The sequence below is a fragment of the Crocuta crocuta genome, unplaced genomic scaffold (assembly GCF_008692635.1).
Source record: "Crocuta crocuta isolate KB4526 unplaced genomic scaffold, BGI_CrCroc_1.0 scaffold852, whole genome shotgun sequence".
Classification (NCBI taxonomy): domain Eukaryota; kingdom Metazoa; phylum Chordata; class Mammalia; order Carnivora; family Hyaenidae; genus Crocuta; species Crocuta crocuta.
Window position 1 is genome coordinate 58,535 of NW_027531006.1, and position 10,749 is coordinate 69,283.

General features: G+C 39.2%; 1 protein-coding gene across 1 annotated transcript; it reads left to right on the plus strand.

The window, feature by feature from the left end:
* The first annotated feature begins 8,103 nt into the window (after positions 1–8,103).
* On the plus strand, positions 8,104–9,045 carry LOC144237128 (putative olfactory receptor 2B3). The gene has a single exon (XM_077770808.1). It carries the CDS (start codon positions 8,104–8,106, stop codon positions 9,043–9,045), a length of 942 nt encoding a protein of 313 aa, XP_077626934.1.
* Positions 9,046–10,749: the final 1,704 nt, after the last annotated feature.

The following is a 10,749-nucleotide window of genomic DNA, read 5'->3' on the forward strand; positions in this document are numbered from 1 at the left end:
TTAGTCAGACATACCAAAAAGAAAAGACAAAGAACCTTGATAATAACATCACAAATGAGAGAGGAGAAATAACAACCAACACTAGAGAAATTCAAACAATTATAAGAAACTATTATGAAAAATTCTATGCCAACTAATTGGACCTTGTGGGAAAAATGGATAAATTCCTGGAAATATACAAATTACCACAAAAGAAACAGGAAGAAATAGAAAACTTGTGCAGATGATAACCAGTCAGGAAATTAAATTAGGAATCAAAAATCTCGCCCAAAAAAACACAAAAGTCCAGGGCCAGGTACTTTCACAGAGACATTCTACCAAACATTTAGAGAAGAATTAATATCTATTCCTTTCAATCTGTTCCAAAAAAGCAGAAATAACAGTAAAGCATTCAAATTCATCCTTTGAGGTCAGCATTATCCTGATTCCAAAGCCAGACAAAACCTTACTGAAAAAGACCAAATATCCCAGATGGATATAGTTTTAAAATTTCTCAGAATGCTGAGGCATAGGAGCACATGTACCCCAATGTTCATAGCAGCACTCTCCACAATAGCTAAAACATGGAAAGAGCCTAAGTGTCCATCAACAGATGAATGGATCAAGAAGATGTGGTTTATCTATACCATGGAATACTACATGGCAATGAGAAACAATGAAATCTGGCCTGTGTAGCAACATGGATGGACCTTGAGGGTGTTATGCTGAGCGAAATAAGTCAGGCAGAGAAGGACAAATATCATATGTTTGCACGTATAGGAGGATTAGGAGGAACTTGACGGAGGAACAAGGGGGAGAAGAAGGGCAGAAATGGTGGGGGAAAGGGAGAGAAGCAAACCATGAGAGACTCTTGAATGCTGACAAAAACTGAGGACTGATGGATGTGGGGGGAGGGGGGATGGGCATGGAGGAGGGCACTTGTGGGGATGAGCACTGAGTGTTATGTGGAAACTAATTTGACAATAAACTATTAAAAAAAAATTTCTCAACAAAATACTGGCACATCAAAACTAATAATACATTAAAAGAATCATTCACCACAATCACATGGGATTTATGCCTGGATTGCATGTGTGGTGCAAATTTTCGAATCAATCAACATGATATACCCATTAATAAAACAAAGGATAAGAATCATATGATCCTGCTAATAGATGCAGATAAATCATTTGACAAAGTAAAATTTCCAATCATGATAAAAACCCTCAATTGTGGCGCCTGGGTGGCTTAGTCGGTTAAGCGTCCGACTTTCGCTTAGGTCATGATCTCGCGGTTCGTGGGTTTGAGCCCCGCATCGGGCTCTGTGCTGACTGTCAGCTCGGAGCCTGGAACCTGTTTCAGTCTGTGACTCCCTCTCTCTCTGGCCCTCCCCTGCTCACGCTGTCTCTCTCTCTCTCCTAGAAATAAATAAAACATTTTTTAAAAAAAAACCCTCAATTAAGTGGGGTTAGAGGGAACATAGTTGTACCTAATAAAATACATGTATGAAAACCTATAGCTAATATCATTGTCAACAGGGGAAAACTGAGAGTTTTTCCTCTCCAGTCAGGAACAGGGCAGGGATGTCAACTCTCAACACTGTTATTTTTTTTTTAATTTTTATTTATTTCTAGGAGAGAGAGAGATAGACAGCGTGAGCAGGGGAGGGTCAGAGAGAGAGGGAGTCACAGACTGAAACAGGTTCCAGGCTCTGAGCTGGCAGTCAGCACAGAGCCCGACGCGGGGCTCGAACCCACGAACCGCGAGATCATGACCTAAGCGAAAGTCGGACGCTTAACCGACTAAGCCACCCAGGCGCCCCATCTCAACACTGTTATTTAACACATTACCAGAAGTCCTGGCCTCAGCAATCAGGCAACAAAAGGAAAAAAATGTCCACGTTGGCAAGGAAGAAGTCAATCCACTATTTGCAGATGACATGATACTCTTTGTCGAACACCTAAAGATTCCACCCAAAACTTGCTAGAACTAATACATGAACTAAGCAAAGTTATGGGATACAAAATCAATATACAGAAATCTGGTGCATTACTACATACCATAATGAAGTAACAGAACAAGAAATCAAGGAATCTAACCCATTTACAATTGCACCAAAAACCAAAAGACACCAAGGAATAAACCTAAGAGGTAAAATATCAATACTCTGAAAATTATAGAACACTGATGAATGATATTGAAGATGACAGAAAGAAATAGAAAAATATTCCATGCTCTTGGGATGGAAAAAAAATATTGTTAACATGTCTATACTATGCAAAGCATCTACACATTTAATGCAATTCTATCAAAATACTACCAGAATTTTTCACATAGCTAGAACAAACAGTTCTAGAATTTGTATAGAGCCACAAAAGACCCGGAATAGGCAAAGGAATGTTGAACGAGAAAGCAAAGTGGGTTGCATCACAATTCCCTACTTCATTCAAGTTATATTACAAAGCTGTAATTGTCAACACAGCGTGGTACTGCCATAATAATGGGCACATAGATCAATGGAATATGTTGGAAAATGCAGAATGAACCCACAACTATATGGATAACTAATCTTTGACAAAGCAGGAAAGAATATGCAATGGGGGATAAAAAGACTGTGTCCTCAACAAATGGTGCTGAGAAAACTAGACAACAACAAGCAAAGTAATGAATCTGGACCACTTTCTTACACTAGATACAAAAATAAATTCAAATGCACTAAAGACCTTAGTGTGAGACAGGAAAACATTAAAAACCTAGAGGAGAACAAAGACAGTAACCTCTCTGACATCAGCCAAAGCAATTTCTTATTAGATATGTCTCCTGAAACAAAAGGAAAAATAATCTATTGGAGCTTCATCAAGATAAAAAGCTTCTGCACACTGAAGGAAACAATCAACAGGCAGCCTACAGAATGAGAGAATATATTTGTATGCCATATCTGGAAAAGGATGAGTATCCTAAATCTATAAAGAATTTATCAAACTCAACACCAAAAACAAACAATACAGTTAAGAAATGGGCAGAAGACACGAATTGACACTTTTCCTAAAAGGACATCCAGATGGCCAACAGACAAATGAAAAGATACTCAAAATCTTCATCATCACGGAAATGCAAATCAAAACCATGAAGAGATACCACCCCACACCTGTCAGAATGGCTGAAATTAACAACTCAGGCAACAATAGATGTAGGTGAGGATGTAGAAAAAGGAAAACCCTCTTGCACTGTTGGTGGGAATGCAAACCGGTGCGGTCACTCTGGACAACAGTATGGTGGTTCCTTGAAAAGTTGAAAATAAAACAACCCAGCAATTGCTCTGCTTGGTATTTACCCAAAGGATACAAAACCATAGATTTGAAGGGGCGAATGCACCCCAATGTTTATGGCAACATCATCAACACTAGCCAAACTATGGAAAAAGCCCAAGTGTTTGTCAGCTAATGAATGGAGAACGAAATGATATGTATTTACAATGGAACATTAGTGATCAAAAAGAAAGAAATCTTGTTATTTGCAATGACATGGATGGAGTTAGAAAATATAATGCTAAGTAAAATAAGCCAGTCTAAGAAAGACAAACACCATATGATTTCATTCATATGTGGAATTTGAGAAACAAAACACATGAACATAAGGGGGGGGAAAGAGAAGATCAGCCTCTTAACTATAGAGACAAATCTGTTGCTTACTACAGGGGAGGTGGGTGAAAGGTTGGGTGGATGAAGAGTACAATGATCTTGGTGAGCGCTGAGTAATGTACAGAATTATTGAATGACTATACTCTACACCTGAAATGCATATGACTATATGCTAACTGTGCTGGCTTAATATTTAATAAAAAAATAAAGTCTTATAATATAAATAATGGTTATATTCTTCATGTATGGTTTTATAATTCATAAAATGCATTATATACAAAATAAAAATAAGTGAAAATAAATATATTAAAACCCTAGCAAGTGATTTTTAGGGTATATCTAAGCTCGTGCTCAATGACATTTTCAGTTTTCTTTATTTTACCAAAATCTTATGTGAGCACATATTAAGTTATTAATTGCAGAAATCAACTTATCTTCAAAATCTTTTCTGTTGCAATCCCACATCATTTCTACTAGTTCTGCCTTGGTGGATTCATGCCAACTTTAAACATCAAAATGATAATTTACATGTTGTGAATCTGTTCAATACAGTTATTTAAGCTGCATATTCCTAGCAGGTGTAGTCTAAACACATGCATACACATTTCAATAAACAATAGGAATACTTCTTTCCATATACACAAGGTGTGGGCTCACTCTTTGACCATGAGACCATTTAAAAGGAATTTGGGCTATCAGTTCATTTAGCCTTGTGCTGTCCTGAGTAAACACCTACAAATTCATCATTCATGGAGTTTCATGGCTAGCATCTTTCCCCTAGCTTTAACATTTGCAAACCATCCGTGTGCCTATGTTTCTGCCAGTGCAGTTGGGAACAGAGTTAATTATTTCCTCTCTGGACACAATGACCAATTAAACAGGAGGGACTCTGGAATCCCTAGGGCCAAGATAGAGGACACGGCACTGTGGGAATAGGTAGCCCTTTCTTAAAGGGCTATGCTGATGTTGATATCTATAAAATCACTTCCCACTGTAAACTCCACTAGGAATGTGGTGAGCAGAGCCAGCGTCAATCAAACATATGCCGCAGTGACTGAAACACATACCTATAACCCATGTTTATTTCATCCTAAGGACTCTTCTCATATTCTATGTTTGTGATGCAGCCCAGGTTGCATGCTAATATCATTCCGATCTGTGGGGAAACGATGGTTGAATAAGAATGTCACAAGGGTTGACAGCTGAAAGAGGCTCTGCATTTATCAACCTTTTCTGAAACATTCACACAGAAAGGCAGGGGCATCTCTCTGACACTCAGATGGAAGGTGAGTAATGGCTGCAGCAGGGAATTCTGTCCCTTGCTCACCTCAGCCATGTCCTTCTTCCGGGTGAGTAATCACTGTTCAGTTTGTTTCCTAGGAATCTTAAAGTAGATGTCAAGTATTTTCAGTGATTCAAACAACCCTGGTTATCATTTCACCCTTCAAAATGCACTTTTAATCATCTTGTCCCATGCATTAGAACTGTCAGCGAGATGTTTTTAAGAAAAAAAAAAGAATTAGTGGTATTTAAAGTTTCTTTTAATTACTGCAAGATATATGAATAGGAAAGAGATGAGATGACAATGAAATGAACGTGTGCTTGTCAAGAGGTGAGTTCACTTTTCTGATAACAGAAAAGAGCAATCGGAATGAGCAGATCCCACTGACATATTACAATTGGGTAGAAGAGAAGACGTGAAAATTAGAGAAAATACAGCTGCTGTGTAGAGTCCTCTTACAGCCCTCCCCCTTCAGATAAGCCAGTACCTGCGACTAACCATTGACTTGACTTCCATTTACTGGAAACCATGTTCTCAGTATTACGCTAGACGCAAAGAAAAAGTGACATATATGTTTAATCATTTCATGTTATAAAATTATGAACTTACAATAAGTGTTGGCACCACCAACAGTAATTCAGTTGTCTGTCTTCTGATACACATACCAGGCCAAGATACACATACCAACACCAAGACCCACTATGATGTTAATGATTAATGCGAATGATGGATATCAGTGATACTCTAAGTGATGAGTAGCTCACACTCAGTGAAGCTTGCTGTCTCCAGCACCGACCTGACTTTTGACGTGAGCACTGCCTCATTTGACTTTCACAGGATCTCTTATTATCAGTAGAGCGATTTGTTCTAAATGTGCCAAGAAGATGTTTGCCCTGCGCTCACCATTGCATGGCTGAGAATAAATGTGGGCAGGTGGTACATCCAAAGGCTGTGTTCCTTTATTTTTTTAATGTTGTATTTATTTCTGAGAGAGAGACAGCATGAGAAGGGGAGGGTCAGAGAGAGAGGGAGACACAGAATCCGAAACAGGCTCTGAGCTAGCTGTCAGCACAGAGCCCGACATGGGGCCCGAACCCACAACCGCGAGATCATGACCTGAGCCGAAGTCGGACGCTTAACCGACTGAGCCACTCAGGCGCCCCCCAGAGGCTGTGTTCCTAACAGCTAACTTATTTTTTAAAAATTTTTTAAATGTTTTATTTATTTCTGAGAGACAGAGAGAGACAGCGTGAGCAGGGGAGAGTCAGAGAGAGAGGGAGTCACAGACTGAAACAGGCTCCAGGCTCTGAACTAGCTGTCAGCACAGAACCTGACACGGGGCTAGAACCCACAAACCGTGAGATCATGACCTAAACCAAAGTCGGACGCTTAACCCACAGAGCCACCCAGGCACCCCTCTAACAGCTAACTTTTAAAGGTATTTTTTTTCTAACATTACCAAATGAGTAGACAATGTGACATTTCCTGGTTATTTTGATTTTTGTTTTTTTTTTAATTTTTTTTCAGTGTTTTTATTTATTTCTAGGAGAGAGAGACAGCGTGAGCAGGGGAGGGTCAGAGAAAGAGGGAGACACAGAATTGGAAACAGACTCCAGGCTCTGAGCTGGCTGTCAGCACAGAGCCCGACGCGGGGCCCGAACCCACGAACCGCGAGATCATGACCTAAGTGAAAGTCGGACGCTTAACCGACTTAATCAGCCACCCAGGCGCCACTGATTTTTGTTTTTTTTATTGATAGAAAAATCATATATCTTTTCTCTTTTAAAATTTGCTGTATTTTTTTCTTCCCCAATTGATCATTTAACTGCTCACTTTTAATTGGATTTTTGGTCTTGTAATATTATTCTGTAGCAATTCTGTATGTTTTAATATAGTCATTCTTTTTGCCAAAAACACCACATATTTTTTCCATCTGGCACTTATCTTTTATCTTTATGTATCATCATTTTTCCTGTGAAAAAATCAAATTTACATGTAAACCAAACAAAAGTCAAATCTCATTTCATCTTGCATTTTTCTACTGAAGGTGTATTGCTGTTATTTACAAAGGAATAGTGTACATCTGTAGCTAAAATGCTGAAATTGAATGCACATATAATGGAAGGAGTTAAATTCTTCACGCCTTCTCTACGCATGCCTCTGGAGGTGCACGGTGGTCAGTGCCCCTCCTGCTGTAAAATCATTTCCACCCCGTGTGAGGTAGGTCTGTCCTTCTCATGTTACCCTCTTTAACAGTGCCCTATTCTCTGTCTAGCGGCATTCACTATTTCTATGCTTATGAATCCAAATTGTGTAAGTCCTATTAATGACCCTGAATTTAAAAGGCAAAAGATTTATATGATCTGAAGAGAAACCAGAGTACTGACCCTGAATTTAAAAAACACAAAGCAGATTGAGAAACTTAGGTGCATTTGGATTGTGTCATTAACTGATAACTTCTACACAGTGAGGAAAATCAACTTCATTATTTGAGTCTTGCTGTTCTGTTTGGTGGATAAGCACTGCCATGTGTTCTTTGCTCAGTCTTGCTGTGTTCTTTGTATACTCAGGGGGAGCTATGGCATAGAAAAAAATGGGCTTTAGGTTCTTGCTTTGAGTCTTGGGCTCACCACTACTGGGTATGAAGCATATTCATGCTGAGTCCTAATAGCAATAAAATGTAGATCACATCTATTTCTTGTGTCTGCCACATCTCAGTCAAGCAATGATTAGATTATCAGGTGATGATCTGATATGGGGACTAAACAGTGTACCTGCTCTGATGAGCACAAGTGTGTGGAAGTGTCAATCACTATATTGTACAGCAGAATCTAATGTACACCTGAAGATACATTGTACACACGTAGCAAAAGGGAGAAGACTAGAAATGTCTTGGGCATTAACAATTGTCTGTGCTCCATGCATAAAAGTTTATATACTTTGTCATTCAAAAGTAATGATTTACCTCATAAAGTAAGTTAAACATAACTGCTAAGACAGAACTACTTTCTAACTTAAGAGAATCATATTGTATTTCACAAACTATAAACTTATAATAACACGATTACTATAAATTGTTTGGTGTTGAATCATTCATTATAATTAATCTAAGTTAGTTCAGTTTCAATAAGAGTATTCAATAACTATCTACTGACTACTTTTCTATTTTATATTTTTAGGAAGAAAAATAAGTGAGTCACCATGAATTGGGCTAACGAGAGCTCCCCAAGAGAGTTTATACTACTTGGCTTCTCAGACAGACCCTGGCTACAAATGCCCCTGTTTGTGCTCCTATTAATATCATATACATTCACCATCTTTGGCAATGTGTCCACAATGACGGTGTGCATTCTGGATCCCAAACTTCATACACCCATGTATTTCTTCCTCACTAATCTCTCCATCTTAGATCTGTGCTATACCACAAGCACAGTCCCTCATATGTTGACAAATATTTGTCGCAACAAAAAGACCATCAGCTACGGTGGCTGTGTGGCACAGCTCATCATCTTCCTGGCCCTGGGAGCTACTGAGTGTCTCCTCCTGGCTGTCATGTCCTTTGACAGATATGTAGCGGTCTGCAAACCCCTGCATTATGTAGTTATTATGAATCATTGGTTCTGCTTAAGGGTGGTAGCCTTCTCGTGGTTCACTGGCTTTGGTAATTCGGTGTTGCAGTCTTCCTTGACCCTTAACATGCCACGCTGTGGTCGCCAGGAAGTGGACCACTTTTTCTGTGAGGTGCCTGCCCTTCTCAAGTTGTCGTGTGCTGACACAAAACCTATTGAGGCTGAACTCTTTTTCTTTAGTGTATTAATTCTGCTAATCCCAGTGACATTGATCCTCATTTCCTATGGCTTTATAGCTCAAGCAGTATTGAGAATCAGGTCAGCAGAAGGACGACAAAAAGCTTTTGGGACATGTGGGTCCCACATGGTTGTGGTGTCTCTCTTTTTTGGTACAGGCATCTACATGTATCTACAACCACCTTCATCCACCTCGAAGGACTGGGGAAAGATGGTTTCCCTCTTCTATGGGATCATAATACCTATGCTGAACCCCCTTATCTACAGCCTTAGAAATAAAGATATGAAGGAGGCCTTCAAGAGGGTGATGCCAAGAATCTTTTTCTGTAAGAAATAAGTATTCCATTGTGATGAGAATCCTCTGAGTTTCTATCCTTGCAGGTGGTGATAATGTTTGAACTGATTTACCTACTTTCCAGGCTCTTATGATTTCACTGAATTCTACCAACAGTTAGAAACATCCTCCTGTTTTCAAAGCAATGCTGAGATATCTTTTCTAAATTAAAAACTCCTTGCTTTCCAGAAGTTCACCCAATGCCCACTGTCCCTTGGGGACACTAGGATGGTTCACCTTCCCATTTATATATGATCTATTCTAGTACCATCTTGTCTATCATCTTACTGTACCATCTTAGTGTGTGATTTCTACACCTTTATCATTAAATAACCTATGATCTCAAGCCAAAAATTCCCATCAGCCTCCAAGTCCTCAGTCACTTCACCCTCACACCCCTTGATAAATCATCATGTGCTCCTTGCAGAATTGCTTGCGGTACATAGACTGCCTCCAATCTAGTGGGCTTCAACTAGTTAGGTGTGCATATCTCATACTAGAAGACTTGAAATGCCTGCTGAACTTCATTTCCTGCTCTATTCTTTTTTTTTTATTTTAATGTTTATTTTGGGGAGAGGGGGAGAGAGAGAGAGAGAGAGAGAGAGAGAGAACAAACGGAGGAGGGGCTCACGATGTTGGACTCAAACCCACTATGAGATCATGACATGAGCTGAAGTTGGATGCTAACCGTCTGGGCCATCCAGACACCACTTTCCTGCTCTATTTTTTTTTTTTTTATTTCTAGGAGAGAGAGAGAGAGAGACAGCGCGAGCAGGGGAGGGTCAGAGAGAGAGGGAGTCACAGACTGAAACAGGCTCCAGGCTCTGAGCTGGCAGTCAGCACAGAGCCCGACGCGGGGCTCGAACCCACGAACCGCGAGATCATGACCTAAGCGAAAGTCGGACGCTTAACCGACTAAGCCACCCAGGCGCCCCACTCTATTTTTGATTCATACTTCTATTCCCCACAGATAAAATTTCTCCTTTTTTCCTCCTTTGTTCCAATCCTTATTTGTCTCAAGTTCTGCCACCTTTAAATTATAATGCTAATTATTTGCAGAAATGTTAACAGTAATCTTTTTTTTTCCTAATACTGATGTGAATTGACTCATTCCTTGGGCTGTCATTCAAAAAATGTTCATTTTCATTAGATAGCTCTAGACCACAGGAAAAATGATCAACAGTTCCTCCTGAAGAAATACTGTGTTTCCTAGAGGACATGCCCTTAAACCCAATAATAAAATGATTTGCAGTTTGCAGTGTAAGGACACAGATGAATCGTTATTTATGCAACAGAGAAATGGTTACAAACAAAGGTTTTCAGAATTTCATATAACATTTTATATTTTCATATGATACATATAATATTTTCATATTAAATAAAATTAGTTTAATGGTATTAAAATATGGAGTCACACACACACACGCGCGCACACACACACACACACATTGAAGCTGGAAATGTCACCTGAGGAGTCTGGGGTATATCCAGGTAGCAAGGCAGAATAATTTCAGCATTAAAGGTGCAGCATCAGTAGAAAATAACCACAAACGTGTAGAATATGGCTCTTGTATAATTTTTATGTGGCATTTCAAATAAATGGGAAAGGGAACAACTTTAAGTCTCACACAAAAAAAAAGAAAAAGAAATGTAAGATGCTAAAGAGAAACAAAAACAATTTTCTCAAAAAAAGTAGTAAGAAATTTA

Bases quoted from the DNA above. Each gene is read 5' to 3' on its own strand.
- LOC144237128 (XM_077770808.1), top strand. From the start codon at position 8,104: ATGAATTGGGCTAACGAGAGCTCCCCAAGAGAGTTTATACTACTTGGC.